The sequence below is a fragment of the Anguilla rostrata genome, chromosome 19 (genome assembly GCF_018555375.3).
Source record: "Anguilla rostrata isolate EN2019 chromosome 19, ASM1855537v3, whole genome shotgun sequence".
Lineage (NCBI taxonomy): Eukaryota > Metazoa > Chordata > Actinopteri > Anguilliformes > Anguillidae > Anguilla > Anguilla rostrata.
The window spans coordinates 9,829,941-9,851,365 of record NC_057951.1 but is presented as its reverse complement, the minus strand read 5'-3'; the positions used below and the strand labels follow the sequence as shown (position 1 = coordinate 9,851,365).

At 48.4% G+C, this 21,425-nt stretch overlaps 1 protein-coding gene and 1 long non-coding RNA gene across 5 annotated transcripts in view; both read right to left on the bottom strand.

Annotated features, from left to right (window-relative positions):
• The window catches only part of LOC135246136 (uncharacterized), a 45,004-nt gene extending 43,111 nt beyond the window's left edge, over positions 1-1,893 (bottom strand). Inside the window, exon 1 of one of the 3 annotated variants that reach the window (XR_010327512.1) lies at positions 359-1,893. This is a non-coding gene — a long non-coding RNA (uncharacterized LOC135246136). The remainder of the gene's footprint in view (positions 1-358) is intronic. The other 2 variants (XR_010327513.1, XR_010327511.1) reach the window with 2 other exon arrangements.
• A 3,647-nt stretch (positions 1,894-5,540) lies between these two features.
• Positions 5,541-20,918, bottom strand: dyrk2 (dual-specificity tyrosine-(Y)-phosphorylation regulated kinase 2). 2 transcript variants are annotated; one of them, XM_064318862.1, is made up of 3 exons: positions 20,785-20,918; positions 13,802-13,935; positions 5,541-8,931 (listed from the first exon to the last, which is right to left on the bottom strand). In XM_064318862.1, the coding sequence occupies exon 3, from the start codon at positions 8,908-8,910 to the stop codon at positions 7,342-7,344; it is 1,569 nt and encodes a 522-aa protein (XP_064174932.1). In that variant the 5' UTR covers positions 8,911-8,931; positions 13,802-13,935; positions 20,785-20,918; the 3' UTR covers positions 5,541-7,341. The 2 variants fall into 2 exon arrangements, with proteins under 2 accessions (XP_064174932.1, XP_064174931.1); XM_064318861.1 differs by lacking the exon at positions 20,785-20,918 and adding an exon at positions 14,729-15,295.
• Positions 20,919-21,425: the final 507 nt, after the last annotated feature.

Genomic DNA, 21,425 nt, shown 5'->3' with positions numbered 1-21,425 from the left:
ACAATTTAAAATGTTTTCCGGTTAATTTACCTGCCACAAATTACGTCCAAAAACAATATATATTTATATTTACCGATTCTGTGCGATACAACAAACAAAATAAGATACTGTGTGTCGTTAAATATTTGGTTTTTATAGCAGAAACAGGAAACGGATCAAATCGCTTTACGCTGACAAACAAGCAGTGATATTTATCAACTGCCATTCTAAACTAACAAGCTTCTAGTCCATATCACGCTGTACCTGACATAGCTTAACAAATACGAATTAAGGAAACTGATACATATGTTAAATAAAATTAATGTCCAAAGTTTCCACTATTGTTTAACAGAAATAACGAAGAATTTAACTTAATTACCAGCCATTGGACGACACCACGACGATTTAAGTTGATGCGCGAGATGAAGTGGTGTTTGCTTGATGAGTGCACGTGTGAGTTTTTGCAACTGATCTCATGACGTCAGATACATATGTATAGCCAAGTGTACGTTTGTGTATGTATTCCATTTTATTTTAATGCACTCTGTGTAAAGAATCATTGTCAAAAAAGTGCATTTTTGAAATACCACAGCATTGCATGTGTTTTTCTTAACCGCTGAGCTGTGATGCTTTTCTCAGTTGAGCGTTTTCTCAGCAGAGATGTAGCATCACATGCTTAACGCCACTCTCATGCTTAGCGGCAGCACTGCATTTATTATCAGCCAGGCATTTCCTCGTTCAGCAGTTGCTGTTCTGCGCTAAACGCTCAGTAGATCGCAAAGCAGTTCCACCCCTTCCATTTGGCGGCGTTTAAGCGTAATGCATCATTATGTAATCTGAGGAGAAATTAACTAACTACCCGCAGAAGGTTTTAGGAGCGCACCTCAGCCAATGAGATGATGGGAGGAATTAAATTGTCTCAGTCTCAGCCTAATGTATGACAGGACAGAGTCTGGTCACGCGGGCCGTATACAGTTATCAGAAATCAGTTTTATTTTCTCATTTGTAGACGGTGGGCTGTGACTGACTAGCAACGTGGGGCCCAGCCTGCGTCTTGCTTCATGACATAGCCTGCCTCCGCGACCACAAACGGATGGGTTGGCAGCCCACCGTGCTAAACGTACGTGAGCTCTTCAAGCATCCTACATATTCAACTGAAGGTCTTCCGTCTTGCAAGGAGGAAACCCAACCGCACGCAGCAACGTTTCTGCCTCCCTGCACACTGCCAGTTGTCACGTTTCCTAAATATCATCAGTCACCTTCACCGCCGACCAGCGAAAATCACAGATGACGGGGCCCACAAAATACAACTGTCAGTTTGGAGGCAGAGATGTCGCTGCAAGATGTGTGCTGGCGTGATCTCTGGGGACACGGACACATAGACTCTGCCAGAGGGCTGCTTAGACTGCAGTCTACAGTGAGGCCCTCCTGGTCCCCCCCTCCACCCCCCACCCCCCCCACAGTCACATTCACTAGCATACCCAGCAAATGGGATCTGACAGGCAAGCTTGCCATGATAACCGTCATTCACCTGACCTGATTCGGCGTGGCACGAGAGTGCCCGCCATCCACAAAGCACACCCTAGCCCATGTCCACGCACACTGGTGACTAATTTGCCTTTGAAAATACACCTTTGAGGTATATTTCACAAAGCAGGATTGCTGGGTTGGTTTAGAACAGCTTTCTTTATGTCAGTCCAAGCTTCACATTTGGGAGGGTTGTGGGTTTTACTCAGTGCAGTTATCAAGTTAACTCGGTAACCCCCTGGTGTCTGTTGGAGAGGTTCAGAGGATATCCTCAAGCTCACAGGCATGAGCCACAAGCATTTTTGGGGCAAAAAAACCGACGGCATTGTGAATAATGAAAATGTTTTTATATTTGTTTAAGGTAAACTCAGATTTAACTGATTTGGACTTTCTTGTGTGCTGCACTATAGATTGGACAAAGAGGAATTTTCAAGGGAGCGATTCCAGCTGACATAGGCCTGTAGCTATTGATACACACAGAGATGACCCTTGGCTTTTTGCACACTAGTCTGCTTGTTGTGCCGGATCGCCTGTATCACTTATGTTGCGCAGGGGCTACCAAGTCTGGCTTTGAAGGTCAGGTGTACACCGATGCCGTTTTCAGTCTTAACTGGATGTGCCCCTTGGACTTCCAGTTCTGTACATGCCCCACCAGTATAGATGAGCTCACTCAGGCTGGGTTTATCTTTCATTCTGCTCATTTTTAATTGCTGAGATTTGGGTTACAGTCGGGTTTGCTTGTCCGGCTCACAATCTTATGGTAATATGAGCCGAACCAGTTTGACTCACTGGTGTGAGATAATGTGGTGGATTCCAGAGGCGTACTTTGCTAAAATCCACTGATCAGGTTACTACTTCCAACAAATTACAATCTTGTTTAAGTGGGGTTCCAGTTGGTGGTGGTGATTCAAGACAACTCAGCAAGAGACTTATAATACTGGCTAAAAAAATTGTAAAACCAAGAACATTTGAAGAATGAATGTAAATCGTTGTACTTTTCTTGTACATTTTTTGGTATTTAGCAGATGCTTTTATTTAGAGCGAATCTGAGTTGGCTCTAATGTTGCTTAATGAACTAACACGGGAAGACTTTATAAGACTAGCTATAACCCTGAGATTTGAGGAGCTGCCCAAATGCACTCTAAGTCAGCAGGAGTGACATGTCAAATCAGCAGCAGGGGTTGAAGGGCACATATTCCTGGTCCAGGGCCATTGGTGCTCCACCCCCCCCCCCATGTTACTGAGCAACCAATTTGATTCCCAGCTGCCTGAATGGGCAAAATCAGGCAGAACTCAAGAGTTCAAATGAACTGCCTTGATGCATTCATCCAGCTCCCGCTAATGAAGCTGTCACAGGCGTGACGGATGGGCCTCCGGTCAGGCTGCAGAATCTGATTGCTTCAGAGGAGCAGAAGGCTCTGAGGACCTCCCGAGCGGCGGTTCAGGTAGAGGGGAACCGCCGAGGTCTGAAAAGGACATGCGGTTCCTGATTCCACACGCCCCGTGCGCCAGGCCCGGGAACAGACCACAGCACCCTGCAGCTCAACCGCGAGCTATGGCTCCTGATCCCACACGCCCCGTGCGCCAGGCCCGGGAACACACCACAGCACCCTGCAGCTGAACCGCGAGCGAGGCTCCTGATTCCACACGCCCCGTGCGCCAGGCCCGGGAACACACCACAGCACCCTGCAGCTGAACCGCGAGCGACGGCTCCTGATCCCACACGCCCCGTGCGCCAGGCCCGGGAACACACCACAGCACTCTGCAGCTCAACCGCGAGCTATGGCTCCTGATCCCACACGCCCCGTGCGCCAGGCCCGGGAACAGACCACAGCACTCTGCAGCTCAACCGCGAGCTATGGCTCCTGATCCCACACGCCCCGTGCGCCAGGCCCGGGAACACACCACAGCACTCTGCAGCTGAACCGCGAGCGACGGCTCCTGATTCCACACGCCCCGTGCGCCAGGCCCGGGAACAGACCACAGCACCCTGCAGCTGAACCGCGAGCGACGGCTCCTGATTCCACACGCCCCGTGCGCCAGGCCCGGGAGCACACCACAGCACTCTGCAGCTGAACCGCGAACTACGGCTTCACCGAAAGTCCAGGGTCGTAAGAATTATACCGCCAGCCGACAGGCCGGTATGGCGCATCTGGGAAAATGTCCCCTAAATTGTATACAACAGTGAACAATGAAGACAATAATTCTCCAGGCCCTTATGTCTTTTGACAGAGCCAAAATAAGCGTGTCGACGCTGTATCGTCTTGCTGAAAAGAAACCACGCCAAGCACCGTATTCTGTAAAGAGATGGGACATTAAACCTTTTTTTTTTATTATTAATATTTTCTGGCCACAACAATAAATTTACAAATGATCACTAGAAAAAGTTTATACTTCCATCAGCTGTACAATACATACAGTATCAGTAAAACCGGACGCTGAATTTAAAACCCGCTACAACGACTGTGTAGTGTCTTCAGCAGCATTTGCACCCATTTCACCCAGGAAATAAACATTACATACATATGTACACATCCACATTAAATCCATAGCAAATTCCACATATGTACAGTACACTTCATTGTGGCAGAATACAAGCATTTTAGTTTAACTTTAAAATTGTTTCTTTAAAAAAAAAAAAAAAAAGGCCTCAAGCCTCTCAACTGTGAAGATGGCAGAGAACAGCTGAGCTCAGGATTCAGGTCCAACGTTCTGACAAAAAAAAGGTAGCAAAAAGGTACAAGCTTTCAAAACGGTAAAATGTTTACCAGATGCTCGCTTCTACCGCAACTTTGCTAGCGTGTTTTTGTACGTTGGGCTAACCCTGGACTCCCTGTGCACTGGTGGCTGACAGAACACACTGCTCTGCAGGCACATCCAACAGCGCCGTGCTACATTGTTCACAAACTCTTCCAGGTAGTGTCAGAAATAGGCCGTACGGCCCGACTGCAAAATGGCCTCAATGCCCTTCTTATCGTTTCTGATTGAAGGCTAGCATTCACCAAAAATGGCCCTGGGAGGCTTTGGAGCCTCTCAAGCTCAAAAGTTAAAATTCACTGGCTACTTTTCCTCATCACCAAAAACATAGAAAGGAATGCACTTTGGTACTTACCAAATGCCCTGGGTTTTTTTCTTTAAAAATCACAATAAGAATATCAGAACAGTCTGAGGTAAAATCTTAAAAAGTTTTTTTTTTTTCTTGATCTAGTCATAAAATGAAGGAAAAGTTACCTCTTTGATCGTTTGATGTTAAGACGATAGATATTGCAGTGACAAAGTCACTTTACACCCTGTGAAACAAGTCATTGCGGCTAACTTTGTTTTGTTTATTCACTGTTACCCAGGTGGCTGCAGTACTCCCCTCAACACCACTTACCCAGCCTGTGGTCTTTTCCATCACAGAAACATCCCAGCAGTCTGGCTGCTGCCCCCTAATCGCCATTCTATGGGTAATCTGTGGGTTTTCCTCAAAAGCGTACGTGAGGTACGCCACATCTACATGCCAAATGCGTCATTCTCCAAGGAAACGAGGGGCAGTACTGTGAAGTAAGAAAAGAATGGCATTGATAACCGAAGGCACATTGTTTTAAACCTAAGGGCACAATTCCTCCTTACTACTACAGCTAATTAATAACAGCAACAGTAAAAGCTGACACAAAAAGCCTGTTGTACTTCAGTATGTGTGCGTCTGCAACTGGCTTTTTTTTTTTTTTTGGTGGTGGGGATGGGGGGTGAAGGGGGGGGGGTGTTTAGCAGGGCGGTGCCAGTAAGTAGCATGTGCAACACTGGGCCTGTCTTTCCCCACAGATGGCTGAGCCCCGCCCATGCTCACAGGTGTCTCCCCGACAAATGGGGAGTGTGACTTGACAGATTCCTTTCCTTCTGAATAATAGAGGAGCCTATAGCTTCAGATAATGCTCTCCTGAATTAGCTTCTCACATACCACGCTCCCCATGGTTACTAACACAAAACACTCAGGTGTCCTCTTGACTCTTTCCAGTGGTGTAAGTCCTTATATATTATCTCTTCTTTGAGAATCATTCGTAGGAAATAAATTAATACATTTTCTACAAAGCTTTAAAAACAATTCGGATTATAATTTTTTTCTAAAAAGGTGTCAAAATGCTACAAAAAACTCCAGTGGGTGCTTTAGAGGAAAAGCACAGGTGCTCCTCGATCTGTTTCTTCACTGAACTACTGTACAGGATACAATGCATTGACCAAGTCATTCTTTTATACAGGTTCTGGGTTAAAAAAAAAAAAAGATGTGTAAAAGAATTTTGGGGTGTCAAAGTAGCATTTTCATATACAATACCTGAAACAATCTTTTGGCCTTCCAAGGGAACATGCTCTTAAGTTAAGTTAAGTGTCTTAACTTGCCAAAATGCTTACAAGCCCACTTGTATATTGCTATATATACAACGTTAAATGCAAGATATCCGACTTATGCTACAGTCAACTGGTGAAATAATTTAGCAGTGTTACATTCAGAATCAAGGGGACAGAGAAATCGGGCCGTGTTTCCACTGTATTACTTCCACCCATTCCATCCATTTCTGGGATGCGAACATGGCGAAAACAGATTCAAATTCAAGTTTTATGCAGTTGTATGCAGTCTCCAGCTGTACTGTCCATCACACCTCAGCATAACATTTACTTCAACCATCTCAAAGCAGAATATCCTTGCATCACAGGATCCAACTCCAGGATGCTTGAAATATACGTAGATATGTTGCATTTGCTTGTAAGCCACTAAAAAAAAACAGGAGCAGTATTCAAAACTATTCTGTTCCATACTTCTAAAAAAGAATATAAATACCTTTACAAAAAAGGTAAAAAGCACCAAAGTATTTATTTTCCTTCTGACAGAGCAGATTTGTGTCTAAAACAGCCCTGCAAATAAACGGCAATCAGGAAAAGGTCACTACAAAATTGTATGTATAAATACTATATATAAATATCTGCTCTGTTCCTCTACTCAATAACACCATGATTCCATCCTCAATGTCACAGACAGTGACCCGTAGAGATAGGGTAAGCTTGTCCTCTCCCTTTCCCTTTCTTTCTATAAGGAATGTGAAGAGAATTTTAGGCACATACCTTGTCTGTTATGTAAACATACTTTTTTTTTTTTTGCATGTTTCTCTTTTTCCTTCTATTGATAACTTCTGATGCCAGCCCAGCCTTTTTCTTTCTTATTTTGTCCTTACCCTCCCCTGTTTCTTTCCCCCGAATTGTCAAGATTCTCTTCCACACGCTAAACGACGCCGTCTTGCAACCGATGTCAACGAGGCACTAGAATCTTCCACAACAGGCAGCTATGAATATGCAACGGTTTGCACCAAGCCCTAAAATAAACGCTGTTTAAAATCCATTTTCAACCTCATTGACATGATATCACTCACAGGATATGCAAAGATAAAAACCCCTCAATTCCATTAAGCAGTGGACACCAAGCTCATTCCGTTGTGGCCAGCCACTCCATTTTATGCTTTTCACCGACGTGTGGTCTTAATTCTGCACGGGCTTCATAATGCGTTGCGCCAAACTGCATGAATGTTGGTGACCCGCAAAATTGCATACAGCTGGAAAACCTAAAAGCATAGTTCCCTTATTCTGCCATTTCTAAAAAAAAAATTTGTTTTTAAATATTGTCAAAGGTGCTACAAAGCCAAAAATCATGTAGTGATTATGTATTACAGAAAAAAACAAAATCCTTCACACTTGTAACTTCAGTAATGTTCAGGTATGGGGGGGGGGGGGGGGTCAATGAACCTATTATTTCATTCAGCCTTCTAAAAACAATAAATTACGGGACAGGACACACATCCGGGTTCAGCTGACTAATTTTGGCAACACTGTCCTCTGTTGGATATTCCCATTGGCGTCCGTCATCTGCGCCAAGTTAGTCCTCAGCTTGGCGGCCGAGCCCGTCGGAGGTAATTTGGAAATGGACGTGATAGCACCAGAGCCCTCCGTGAGGCGCTTGACGGAGGTCTTCTCCCCGGCCGGGGGCTTGGGCAGCCGCCTCCGGAGCCAGGGGTGGCGGAGGGCCTGGCTGGGGGTCATGCGCAGGGCCGGGTCCCACTCCAGACACTGCTTGAGGAAGTCCAGGAAGAGGGGGTCGTCGCAGCCCTTGAGGGCCGTCACCCACTCCTTGCTCCCCGGCGGGCCCCGGAGCTTGCCCCGGCGCGAGCGCCCCCCCGTGAGCGCCGTGGACCCGTCCGGCAGGGTGGTGACGGTGCAGTACCGGGGGTAGCCCTTGGAGCTGACAAAGTTTTTGGCTCTCTTGGACGCGTCCAGCAGCTTCTGCGACGGCATGCCCAGCAGCTCGATGACGCACGCCAGCTGGTCCCCCTCGTCCTCGCCCGGGAGGAGCGGGTACCCGGTCAGCAGCTCCGCCAGGATGCAGCCCAGGCTCCACATGTCGATGGGCATGCCGTAGCGGGCGCCCAGGATGACCTCGGGCGCGCGGTAGAAGCGGGACTGGATGTAGGTGTAGACGCGCTGGTGCTCGTAGCAGCTGGAGCCGAAGTCGATGACCTTGATGCCGCTGCGGCCCTGCTGCTTGAGCAGGATGTTCTCGGGCTTCAGGTCGCAGTGGATGATGCGGCTCTTGTGCAGCGACTCCAGGCACTGCAGGATGGAGTGGGCGAACTTGCGCACCAGCGGCAGGCTGAAGCCCTGGAACTTGTTCTTCTTGATGAGCTCGTACAGGTTCATGCTGAGCAGCTCGAAGGTCATGCAGATGTGGTTGCGGAATGTGAAGTTCTCCAGCATGTGGATGACGTTCATGGCGGCGTCCTTGTCCTGCTTGCGCAGGTGCTCCAGGATGCGGATCTCCTCGGCCGCCTGCCGGTGGAAGCGCTTCTCGTTGCGCACCATCTTCAGCGCCACGTGCTGGTGCGTCTTGTGGTCGTAGGCCTTCACCACCTGGCCGAAGCTGCCCTTGCCGATGACCTTCAGCACCTCGTAGCGGTAGGCGATGTGGTCGTGCGGCACGTGGATGTAGGAGCCCTGGTCGTCGTCGTAGCCGCCGTTGTTGGAGCCGCCCAGCACGCCGGGCCGCTTCTTGGCGTTGGGGCCCGCGAAGTAGACCTCCGGGTAGTTGAAGATCTCGTGGTGCTCGAACGCCGTCAGCTTGGCCATGTACTGCTTCATGGCCTGCTCGGGCGTCATGGGGAAGGGGCGGGGCTTGCCGTCGGAGGACTTGAGCGAGGCGGAGCTTCCCTGCCGGCAGTGCCCGCTCTCCGGCGGTCTCTCGGGCAGCGGGATGCCCGCGCGGCCCACGGGCGTCAGGCCGTTGGGCTGAGTGGTCAGCACTGTCCGTTTGTTGCTGTTCTCCTCGAAGAGCTGCTGGACGTGGATCTGCGGGTGGCTCCCAGTGTGCAGGTGCTCGTTCATTGTGTGCTTATTGCCTCCGGCCTTGAGAGAGAGAGAGAGAGAGAAACTGCTGTTAGAACAGCCTTTCCAAAGATCTGTGGCAAAAAAACGCAGACTGGGCACACAGCAAGCAATATTACCAAGCTTTAATAAAAATTCACTCAGACTTGCAACACTCCACCGGGTGGTGCGACATTTCTAAGGCCTGTCATTCTGAACCGCAGACAAAAACTTAATTGTCAGAGCCGGCTGCTGGCAAAAACAATCTATGCAGACTGCAACAAAAAAAAAGTCTGTCTTAAGTGTTTCAGTCTTATTATGAGACTTCTTGAGAGAGTTCTTTTCTCTCAAATAGAAAACATCAGCTCGTTTTAAGTTATTTTTTGCTTGACAAGTGAAATTGTCCTGACCCCTTTGACAAATCCTGAAATGAGTCAAACACGCACCCTATTGGCAGGCTTTTTGCCTTATTTAGCCAAAAACTATTCGAAATAAGACTGGAAGTTTAAATATAAAACTAAAGCGCTTGTTCGGATCGACTTTTTTCAGTGTACAACCATCCCTGGGCCACAGAACTCAAGTTATTTTTTCTGAGACGTTTTAATTGTACAGTAAGGTTATTTATGTTTCTGCAGCGATCGGAAAAGAACAGCGCACCCCCAGCTTCAGCACACTGCTGGTGCACTTGGGTTCTATACGTGCATCTGTGCTCTGCGTTTGCCGTGTGTTAGTTCTAAAAGTGACCCTGGCATCCATGGCATGCGTTTCCCAAGAGCCCGATTCTACTCCGCGTTATGCAACGCGCGCTGAGAGTTTTATGGTAACGGTTTGGAAAAGGTCTGCCTTTTCTGCTTGAAACCAGTGCCAGTGCAAGCTGTGGAAGTTGCAGACTAGGTTTTTTTCGTGTTTACAGAACGCGAAACTTGCATTTCCTGCTTTCCCGAACGTCCTATTTCCTGTCCGAAGCTCGGGTTTCCCCGATGGCGGCGATTGCCTCCGCGTCTTGTTTTCACTGAAACATCCTGTTGCTTCAGCCGGTGGCACAACCCCTTCCTCATTCTAATCACCGTACTCGAAAACGAGGGGGTTTGAAACCCCCGGCAACCTGCTGCGGCGGGCCCTGCAGACGCCGCTGTCGCGCTGCTGCCATTTCTTGGCTTGCGCCGTCTCGTGTCTTTCGACCTTCGCGGCACTCACGTCGCGCTCGACGTCGTCGCGCGGAAGGCAACAGGCACGTAATGGCTCCCTCTCTGTTCAGGCTTTCAGGGCCAGTTTCACAGAAGGCCTCAGATCCATTCTGTCCTAGTCATAAATGCAGTGACCGCCCCCCACCCCGCCACCCCACCCCACCAAGCACACCCTCCCCAATACAGTACGCCCGCTACCACTCCTATTTAAGCAGCAAGGTCATAAACCACCCAGCCACACAATGCGAAGCATGTCACCCGGTGCGGGTTTCCACACTCTCTGACAGCGGAGGGGAGGGGGCTGCTCAGAGACGCATCCGACGCACCCAGCAAACAATGGCCGGATCGTCCGCTACCGCCGCAGCCCGCGCGCGATTTACTTTTTCGGATTCCAATCGAAAGCGAAGCGCTTGCACGCCTGAGGATGTAAAGCAGCGAGCCAAAATGGAGGACGCGCACCTGAACGCGCACCGGAGGAACAACAAACACGCGCTTCCTGCCATTGTGAGGAAACGCGTGGCCTGGTCTTTGAGGGGCCTGCCTGAGCGCTGGGTGCAAATCAGGCCGGAATGAAAAGGCCGCTTTGGTCCCGACTCCACCAATCAAACGTGACTACGGTTTGAGTCTGAGGAAAGGAGGTCTCTGGCAAACAGCCGGAGTGGACACCGGCAGAGCTGAACAAAGACTCCGGCCTGCTCTCTGGGGACTGTGGGGGGGGCGGGGGGGTGGACTATCGTTCTAAAACACCTTGCGCTGCTTCGTCCCGTGGCCAGCGGGGTGCAGCGTGCGCGGGCGAACGCCTCCGAGTCTCTCTCTCGCTACCAGCCCCGCTTTCGCTGCTCCTCAGACGGCTTCCTTAGCCGCCACCGCCGCCGCCGCACGCGCGAGGCTAGCGCCATTCAAGGCAACGTTCCGATAAACCAGGACCGAGGTTAACCGAGGACAGCGGATCGAGGGCCGCAGACGAACAGACTAGCACAAGGAAACGGTGGCAAGGCGCAGGGCAGAGTGTAATATTTTCCGTGTAACCCCCCCCCACCCCTCCCCGCCCCCAAACCGGTCCCCATGGCAACAAACGGACACCACGGCCGTCTGGAACGGACCCCAGAACGACCGAAAGGGGCAACGAGACGAGGCCACCTCTCCTACACCTTGACGGTCCTCTCTCTCTCTCTCTCTCTCTCTCTCCCTCTCCCTCTCTCTCCCTCTCTCTCTGTCTCTCTCTCTCCAGCTGCGACACCTGAGCTGACAGCTGTGCTCGGAGGCTGAATTAGCCCACAGTTTTTTCCACTAGGCCTGACCTTGCCACCAACATATGCTCCGGTCAGGAGTTCGCTGCTTTTGTTGGAGACTGAAGGGCACTGGGAAACCTAAATTTAAAACACTTTAATGGCTGGAATTTTCCCCTGCGCTTGTCATTATGGGGCAATGACATAAAAGCATTCAGTGAAGGCGTGAATGCGTTCTGACCGTTATTTGCTTTCAAATCATTCCAGACAGAGATTATTAAAGCAGGAAACAAAGCCAAATACTGGCCATTTGATATCCGTTTGTTCCTGCCCTTTTGATTACATGGTGTTAAAATTGTACGATCAGGACCAATTCAGGGTGATTGGGGAAAAAGCACACCTGACATACTTAACTGCACTTATGATTCACATTGATTGGGCTAAGCAATATTTATCAAATGCCAAAGAGCCATTAATTAATATGTAAACAAAGTGAAAGCGGAGACCATCATACCACTGCATCGTCACATTAAGCTCGATTTGTTGCACGTCTGAACTCTTGACTGTGTAAAAACACAATGTCTACTTCGCACGATTTCCTTCCATTCCATTCGGAGGGACCTCACTTCCTACGAAAAGCTCTCAGCCTCCGACAAAGACCGAGAAATCAATAGGATGCGACGCTGAGAGATTACATTCGGCCAGGAGAAATGGCACGCAATACAAATTAACTTGTGGAAAAATGTACTGCGAAGCCCTGGAGACCCCTGCTTATATTCGTTATTTGTGCTCTGCATTTTCGGGTAATCAATTTCATTGGCAGAAAAACACCTGACGCCTAATCAGCTAAGCTGTATATATAATGTACAGTAGAGAGGAGTGGTGGTGGGTGATGTGATGTCATACGTTAAGCTGGTCCATTTCATGCGCCCTGGCACAGACAACTCATTCTAACACCCTACACGAGCATTACCGAATGAATGCCTCACTCAAGCATGGGCCTGTGACTGATTTGCAATTTTGAGAAATCAACGGCAGGAAATAAATTAAATTGAATTAATTGGTTATTTTAAGTCTGAATTATTTAAAAACTTTATGGTGTATGTACAGTGAACAAGAATCCTTTTCATTTGAATGGCGACATTCGGGTGTGTAAACAGCACTCCCCTTTCCACAAACTAGACTGATTTTATCGACTTCAAGAGAGGTGCCAGTTAATGTTCAAACACACCGAACAAACTGATAAATTTAAACACGCCGTGCATAAATGTTGACGCGTCTGCGATAGGTAAGCTTCACGTGTACTTACTAAGATCAGAGAGTGAGATTGCATGGGTGAGTAAACGGCTAAACCTATCTATTTGGTGGAACCTTCATTGGTGCTATCATCATGTTTAATATAACACCAACATAATATTTAGTACAACACCAGAACAAATCCAAAATATTTAGAACGGCAAAGGAAGTCGATAAATGTATAGTAAAAAAAAACAATTAGCACTTACATTTCCGCTCATTTAAACTGTATACAGAAGCACTAGTACTTACGGCAATACACCAAAGATACATTACATCTAGTTTACGATTACATGCACGCCATTTACTACTCTCTAATTTTACCATAAATAAGCCATTCTTAACGTCAATGACAGCAGGACTGCGTGCGCATTAGATTGCTCATTGCTCGGTGGGCTCAGTTCACCCATCCCCCATTCATGTCAGCCTACCAACACAATACATTAACCTGGGCCTGCTGCCTTTCCTTCGTGGATCACCTCGCAGATAATCCAAATCCTGACTTTCTTTATATATGTCGAATTCATTACACAGCGAAATTGAAAGAACAGAAAGCTCCACGGTATTTTCGGTAGTCAATGGCAAGTAGATTACTGCACATTTAGCCTAACTAGTCTTACCAGTGCAATGACAGATTATGTTTAGCAGACGTTACATAGCCTGGATTGCAAATAGACGCTGTTTAGCCTACGTTATGAAGCGAAAAACATAGTGATATAGATTAATGCATGTTGCTTTGGAAACAATGGAATGCTGTCATATTCATAATGCGTGTAACTGGTTGACAAGCCTCTCTACAGCAGTACAGCATTTCTGGCTAATCTATAGGCCTCACGTGACAATAGCGGTGACAATTTGTCTCCAAGCACATTATTAGCTTGGACAGCTAGGTAACAACAACGACAACGAAACAAAGAGGTCGCTTGGTGCACGTACACTCGTTTAATTATGAGGCGATAAAGTAACGTTTACACTTAGCCTCTGTAAACTAAATCCAAAATGCACATGCACCCCCCTTTCAATTCTGGTCTTACTTTAAAATGAAAACGACATTTAATCTGATTTTATGTGATGGCCCAAAAGATGCAGCATTCCCTAAAAGGATGAAATGTTTAACTCCAGTGGAATAAATCGTAATTCTCCTATAGCCTATATGTAACATTCGCTTGTAATGTTACAGGCTTTTAATGTACTTCATACCGTTAGTGAGTTGGTGTTCCTGAGGGGTGGTAATGTGACGGGTGATGTCGGGTCGGTCCCTGCTCCGGCCCTTAGACCCCCAATTCCGATTCCGGGGGAAGACTGTACCTGGCAAACCACTTCACCCCCCTTGCCTATGAAAAGATCAAGAAATTCAGTTATACTGTTGACATGCTAACGCAGCTATATGATATTTACTATTCACTATGGTTATAGATAAGCTTGCAACATACATCTGGCATTAGCATCACATATTATCTTATTCTTAGAAAGGCGTTTTAGGTGTAAATCCAAGTAAATTAGTAACAGCAATACTATCTCCAATCCTCACGTTGCCATTAATTTGGACGAGATGACTGACTAATCCAGCCAAATATGGAACCGATAAAACGGGTTCCATGCACCGATAAAACGGGTTCCATGCCCAGTTGAGCCATTTTAACATTGTAGCCTGCTAAATCGAACTCAGAAATAACAAGACTGCTTCTCATGTAAACTCATTTTAGTTTACCAGGGACATAACCAGTAGGCTATACTGAAACGCCTTTAAATTCCATCGATCTTGCAAAACAGAAATGTCTGGTTTACAAAAGCGCTTAATGGGAACATTTCAGGTCACTGCACCTACATTTCCAAGAAATACTTTTGCGCATAAAGGGAAATTATAAACCACCCCATACAAGAATGTATGTTGCAAGCTAGGATACCATACCAAAATCCCAGTTTGCAATAGTATATAGCTAGCACACACTAGAAGGTAAAATACTGGATTAACCAACGCTGTATGCACGATATAGAGTAAAGCCGAGATAAGTAGCTCATGTAGCTAGCTAGCACCTCCCAGTATACCCTAGAATCGAGATATAGAACAGCTTAGAAAAATGCACCCGAAAGGATTTACGTTGCCCCTGTCTCTCAGTTTCTTACCAGTTGGGTAGACAGCAGCGCAGGGTTTCTTGGTTAACATGGCCGCTGGAGAGTCACACATAGAAAACCCACTTCAGAATCTCCCCTCCTCCCTCTCCACACTCTGATCACCAACTCTGTTACTCCAATCAGCTACATCCAGACTTGCATTCTCAACCTGTGCCGTAAACGCGGGGACAGCTTCCACCAACACCACCCCGACAGTCTACTACCATCGCTTGGAAACGCATGAAACAAACGAAGTGCCTTTGTGGTCAAAATCCGTAGGCCTACTAAAATCGTTAATGCAACTCCACACCTTCAGCAGTCGCAACGTTCGAGCATTTAACGTCGTTCTGTCTCGCGCACACTCAACATGCATGGTCAAGCATTCCCAGTCGGTCGTGTAGGGCTCCTTATCTTTCTTTAGCTCTCGTCTACCTCTCTCCCTCCGTTAATAATGGTCGTAGAACGTGGTGGGGTCTGTTGCCAAGCCAGACTAAACTCGCGACGCACAGCGCGGCTGCGGGAGGGATTTATCGCAGAGGTATCATTTGTCCCGTGCAGAGGAACAGCCCACCCATTATTTCTCTGAACATGAAGTACTGTGTTCCGCGTTCGCAATCCATGGTGTACACACAGTGCCCAATGGATGTTTGGTTTTAGCAAAACGGGGGCGTTCATGTTCTCACAGTTTAAAATGCCAAACAGACGTGGAAAAACCTAGAAACATTCTAAATAAGCCCATAAAGTTGGTAATGCATAAATGGTATCAGTACCACAAGTTAAAATACGAAACATGACATTGGAAAATGATACCTTCTTCTTCACACTCAGTGAAGAATCCATCAGTTTCTCTCATTCTTCCTGTTTGACCTCCATTGGAATGGTGGCCCTTTCCCCCTCCCCGTCCTTTAAGGAAACTATTATATAATTATTAATAATATAATATTATTATTATTATTATTATAATATAATAATAATATATAATATATATATATATATATTATTATAACCCAATTTAACAGTTTATACATTACAGTCTTCAAACAATAACCAATTGCGTAGGTACAGTTTACCCCGGGGCAATAATAGAACACTTTATGGGTCCTTGATGCAAATTAGTTCTTTGTGAGGAAGGTGAATAGCGATGCTGGTTTCATGGCATTTGAAGAGTTCAGTTGATTGGTTATAGCAACAAATCGACACAAAATGTTAGCTATCAGCTCATGTGAACTTCTAGTTGACTTTAATGAACCTATTTTGATTCTAGGCGAGGACTCTTACCAACTATGGTTTTGCTCTGTGTGGTTTTATTCTCGCCACTAATCGCATGTGTGTCTTTTGTCGCCACCGTGTGGCCATTTTGTATAACTGCACTGTTAATTTAACTAATTTTGCCTAACAAACCATTCTCTATATTAGTCTTCATTTACACCAGGGAAAGCGATGTTTTCAGGAACCCGTCACAAAAAAAACCCTCCTTGAGCACAGTACATAGAATTTTCGTTTGGAACTGTCAGGGACGATATTACCATTTCCCACAGTCCCAGACCTCACCCTCCTCACTAGTTTGTAACAGAGGGTAATGTTAAAAGCAATGCCTCAAGGAGTAACCAAACATGTTGGTGCATGACAGCCGGAGGTCCTGTGTTTAGTGGACCTACTTTCCGTGGGAGGCATCAGCAGGCACTATGTGAAGGACTGAACTACCGATATAGGCGGTGGCTCACTGGTGATTAGGAGGCTGTGATAACAGAAACAGGCTCACTGGGAAGCGCCAGTGATGTCAGCGTGTGTTTCAAGCCTGTCAGAGCGCAAGTAGGTGTGAAACTGAGACACGCAGCCCGTCACGCGTCGAGTGTGATGGAGGACCGTGCTTTCTTTGCTGTTCGAATATGCAAGGGTCTCTGTGTCTCTCTGTGACTCTCTGTGTCTCTCTGTGACTCTCTGTGTCTCTCTGTGACTCTCTGTGGCTCTCTGTGACTCTCTGTGTCTCTCTGTGACTCTCTGTGGCTCTCTGTGACTCTCTGTGTCTCTCTGTGACTCTCTGTGACTCTCTGTGGCTCTCTGTGACTCTCTGTGGCTCTCTGTGACTCTCTGTGACTCTCTGTGGGTCTCTGTGGCTCTCTGTGACTCTCTGTGACTCTGTGGCTCTCTGTGGCTCTCTGTGACTCTCTGTGGCCCTCTGTGACTCTCTGTGGCTCTCTGTGACTCTCTGTGTCTCTCGGTGACTCTCTGTGTCTCTCTGTGGCTCTCTGTGACTCTCTGTGACTCTCTGTGGCTCTCTGTGACTCTCTGTGGCTCTCTGTGACTCTCTGTGGCTCTCTGTGGCTCTCTTTAGCTCTCTGTGGCTCTCTGTGACTCTGTGACTCTCTGTGGCTCTCTGTGACTCTCTGTGTCTCTCTGTGGGTCTCCGTGCGTCTCTGTTAATCTCTGTGTCTCTCTGTTAATCTCTGTGTCTCTCTGTGTCTCTCTGTGGGTCTCTGTGGGTCTCTGTGCTCTCTGTGCTCTCTGTGGCTCTCGTGGCCTCTGTGACTCTCTGTGTCTCTCTGTGACTCTCTGTGGCTCTCTGTGACTCTCTGTGACTCTCTGTGTCTCTCTGTGACTCTCTGTGGCTCTCTGTGACTCTCTGTGTCTCTCTGTGGCTCTCGGTGGCTCTCTGTGACTCTCTGTGTCTCTCTGTGACTCTCTGTGGCTCTCTGTGGCTCTCTGTGGCTCTCTGTGGCTCTCGGTGGCTCTCCCGCCATTTCAGGGCCTCCCGGCGCGGTGCCCTGCCTGCGGTGCTCCGCGTACACCCCTGGAGCTGCGCGGCACCCGCCGATCTGTGGGTGAGATCTCTTCCCGCCCGAGGCTCTCTGGAGAACGTCTGATCTCCGAGCGGTGACTCAGAGACCGTCTGAGCCGCCGTGTGAAAAAAAAACGAACGCAGACTTCTGTTCTCCCCCCGTCGCCTTCTGCTCGCGTTTCCGCCGGATTCCTGCGGATTTAGACGACCTGATGACCCGGGGGAAATATGGCCGCTTTGGCCGCACGCTCGTGCAGTTTAGCGTAGCAGGGACACGTGGAGGTGCTCGCTGGACCACAAGGCGAGGAAAGTGACCGAATAAGTGAAAGAGTGTGTTTTCTTTTTCTGTTGTGGAAGACCATGGCGGGGGGGGGGGGGGGTGGGGGGTGGAGTCATCCCCCCCAAGGTGCTCTAGAGACAGAGAGAGATTACGGCAGGTCTTTATTAGCATTTAGCATTAGCATTTTATCGCAGTGGCCTTCAGGGGAAGCGAGCCGTGCCGGAGTGCGATCGCCGGTTCTGGTTGCAGTCTTCCCCCCGTGGCTCTCCAGGGAACGCTCACGCTCACGCTCACTGAAGCGCCCTGATCTCTGCCTACACAAAGACAGGGAGAGAAACCGGCTCCGACAGTCACTTAAAGAGCTGACTCGCTTAGCACAGTCTTTCACCCAGTGTAACCGGCCTTTTGACGGAAGAAGAGCATGCAGAGTTCTGCACCCTGATGGAACATAATCCCGTCTGTCTTTAATGCGAAACTGCGGCTGTTCTCTGATAAAGAGGAAAAGAAGTTAGGACGGTCGTAACAATTGCCTGAAGCAGCCTGCTTAGAGCTGCCTGCTCAGTGCAAACTGGTTTGGCCAAGCAAAGCACTTCACTTTGCATTTGCACACAGGGTCATAAATAAAACAGGCGATCCCAAGACCTCGTCTGTACTCAGAGCAAAGTGTGTGTCAGAAAATGCCTCTGATGTCCAAAAAATAGAAACGAGAAAGAGCATTTTACACCGTGCAGCGATCCCCGCTGCTCTGCTCTGAGCCCACAGCCCCAGATGGCTAATTAGACCGCATGTAACTGTACCTGTGCCTCTACAATAACAACCCGGCAGAAGGCAAATCACCTCGTTACAAACTTCCACCCTGGGCTCGTCGTGCAGGCGCGTGTGCACCTGAGGCTGTTCAGGGAGCGCTCGCGCTCAGCCAGTACTAATGATGATGATTCCAGTGAGCCCCGGAGGCTCCTGCAGACCGCGGCTCTAAGCCTGCAGTCTGCTTCATGGGCCCGGTGCATACAGCCTGGTGTCAGACGACGTCCACCGAGCGTGATTAAAACTACAAGTGTAACAAAGCGGGCAATGAGTTTAGGTATCTAATGTTTAAACGTGATATGAACCGATGCAGTTAACTCCACGCGTGCGCTTTTTTTTGCACTGCAGAGGGCAGTTTTGTACCCACTGGGATACAAAACCGGGTGCTGCTTCCCGCCTGAGCTAATGGTGTTTTGGGCAAAGCGAGGAATTGTGTTCTGCAGAGACGCCTGTCAGATAAACAAAACAACCAGCATGAAAGATAAATGAAACTCATTGCGTCCGAACGACGATTCAAAAATTGCAATTAAAGACACAAGTTGCTTCGTCTGCGCTGTTCGCTGAGGCTTTAGGTGCGAGATTAAAAAACCGGAAGCCTTCTGTTTCAGTTTCCTCCCTCAGCAGCTGTTGTGAGGGTTTTTCTCTCCCCCCTCACAGCAGAGCTCTGATGATCTGATGGTAAAACACGTTTCCAGACATCGGGGAGGGGGGGGGGAGGGGATGTAGCCTGTGGCTCAGAGAGTGAACTGGAGATCAGCGGAGTGTCTGCTGTTCCTCAGGCTGGCGTGGAGCACAGTTTAAAGGTGGAGCTCAGAGGGGACAGGCTGCTGCCGCGGGTATTTCTGTCACGTTAACACAACGGATCTGGCGGCTAGCCGAGGGTGGAGGCGGGTTTCGTGTGGGTCGCCGTGGCAAGCGGGACGGGTAGCGCTCGATGTCAATCGAAGCTGAAGCGCCATCACGCAGAAAGGTGTGACAGGTATATATATATATATATATATATATAAATAATCTGGTGACACTGTACAAGTTTTTAATGGCTGATACTCTTCCTGGACGGAGCCCGACCAGCTGTAAATCAGCTGTGTGCATTGGCTCCCCAGAGGAGATAGGAACCGGCTGCTTGGCATCATTAATTGGATTGGTGCACGCTGCAAAAACAGGTGCATACAGGTATAGACTCAGAGATAGAGATAGAGACGGAATCTTACTACGCAAGTGCTAATACGTGAATAAATAACTTATGACGAGATGGAGGAAAAAATATCGATCTTGCAAGACAAACGCGTACCCAGTACAGTGGCGAGGGGAAATGGTTCGCGTGTAATGGATCTGGAACTGGAAGCTGAGGAAATCAATACTGTGAGCACTTACGGTGGCGCTGGTTTAAACATGAGGGCAAATTATTCTGAGGAGGTAACACACTCCCCCACTTAATAGGTGGTGCGAGGAGGAGGGGGTGGGGACTGAGAGATCTTTCAAGCGCTGCTGATTCATGTGTTGTAAGTGCCTCATTAGATGCTTGACTCTTACAGTGAAGCTCTGACTTGTATTCCTGACCCCCCCCCCATCGACACTGCCCACCAGCTATGGGTGAAACTGACGCTCTTTGGAGTGGAGGCCTTTGACACATCACACTGAAAGCCAGTTTCAGAGCCCATCACGGGTCACTCCAAATCTCCCCCCGCACAACCCTCCCTGTCCAAGCAAATGACTGCTGGCAATCCCATAATGCATTTCAGGGGGCCTGGAGGAGCAGCCTCATCCTTATCTGTGTCTCATCTCTCAGTGGTGAATGTTGCCATGGAGATTAAAAGCTCACAGTGCAAGTCCCCCCCGCCACACACACACACACACACACACACGTGTTCCCGGGGTCTGCTGTCCCCTCCAGGAGCAGGCCACAGAAATGAGGCTCATTAGTTTGCGTGACACTTCCAGCGAGGCCAGGAGTCACGGCGGGAGCTCGCGGGAAGTGATCCTGACGCGACGGATCCTACGGCTTCTCTGCGCCTCGGAGCCGGCCAAACGGGCAGGGGGCCGCACCACGCCCCCGTGCCGACGCACCCTAAATCTCCGTCATTGCTCTGTCCCGTGTCACTGAGCCAAACGCCAAACGTGTACCCCTACGCTCGCTCGCTCACGTGTTTTTGGGACTTTAAGGTTTCCTCGAGAACAATTTGCAGAAGGGCAAAAAAGTTTTACCTTTCCGGGGTGGAGTTGCTTTGCTTCGCCTGGAACGTCGGAACTGTTGGAGTGACGTTCTGTTCCGGTCCGTTCCGTTCTGTTCCGGTCCGTTCCGTTCTGTTCCGTTCTGTTCAGTTCTGTTCTGTTCCGGTCCGTTCCGTTCTGTTCCGGTCCGTTCCGTTCTGTTCCGTTCTGTTCAGTTCTGTTCTGTTCCGGTCCGTTCCGTTCTGTTCCGGTCCGTTCCGTTCTGTTCCGGTCCGTTCCGTTCTGTTCCGTTCTGTTCCAGAGCCGCGCTGCAGCCGCAGTGCACCGATGAGCGCTGGCTCTCTGAGGCCCGCTGCCTCAAGGCTGGATAATTAGGAGCCAAAGCAACAGCAGCGTAATTCATTCCATCGGTGAATTGGAACATCAGATGCTGCTAATTACTGCTGGAGAGGTCTGATGGAACATTTCAGTGCAGTAAATCTGGGCCCTGACTAATTGCGCTGAATTTCAAGTGATTCATTTAATACGCAGCTCATATTTAGCATGTTGTCCTTTCCTCTGCGGCTCCGGGCTCCTTGTTCTATATCGCTAACGGACCATAAAACAAAACAAAACTGAAGAAATGATCTTTGACACTGGCACACACGCGACTATTGTTATTAAAATAAATAAAT

Coding starts and splice junctions, on each gene's coding strand:
- dyrk2 (XM_064318861.1), bottom strand. CDS start 14,789: ATGTGTGACTCTCCAGCGGCCATGTTAACCAAGAAACCCTGCGCTGCT. Junction 13,936..14,728: donor CGCTGCTGTCTACCCAACTG/GTAAGAAACTGA, acceptor ATCTTTTCATAG/GCAAGGGGGGTGAAGTGGTT. Junction 8,932..13,801: donor GGAACACCAACTCACTAACG/GTATGAAGTACA, acceptor CTCTCTCTCAAG/GCCGGAGGCAATAAGCACAC.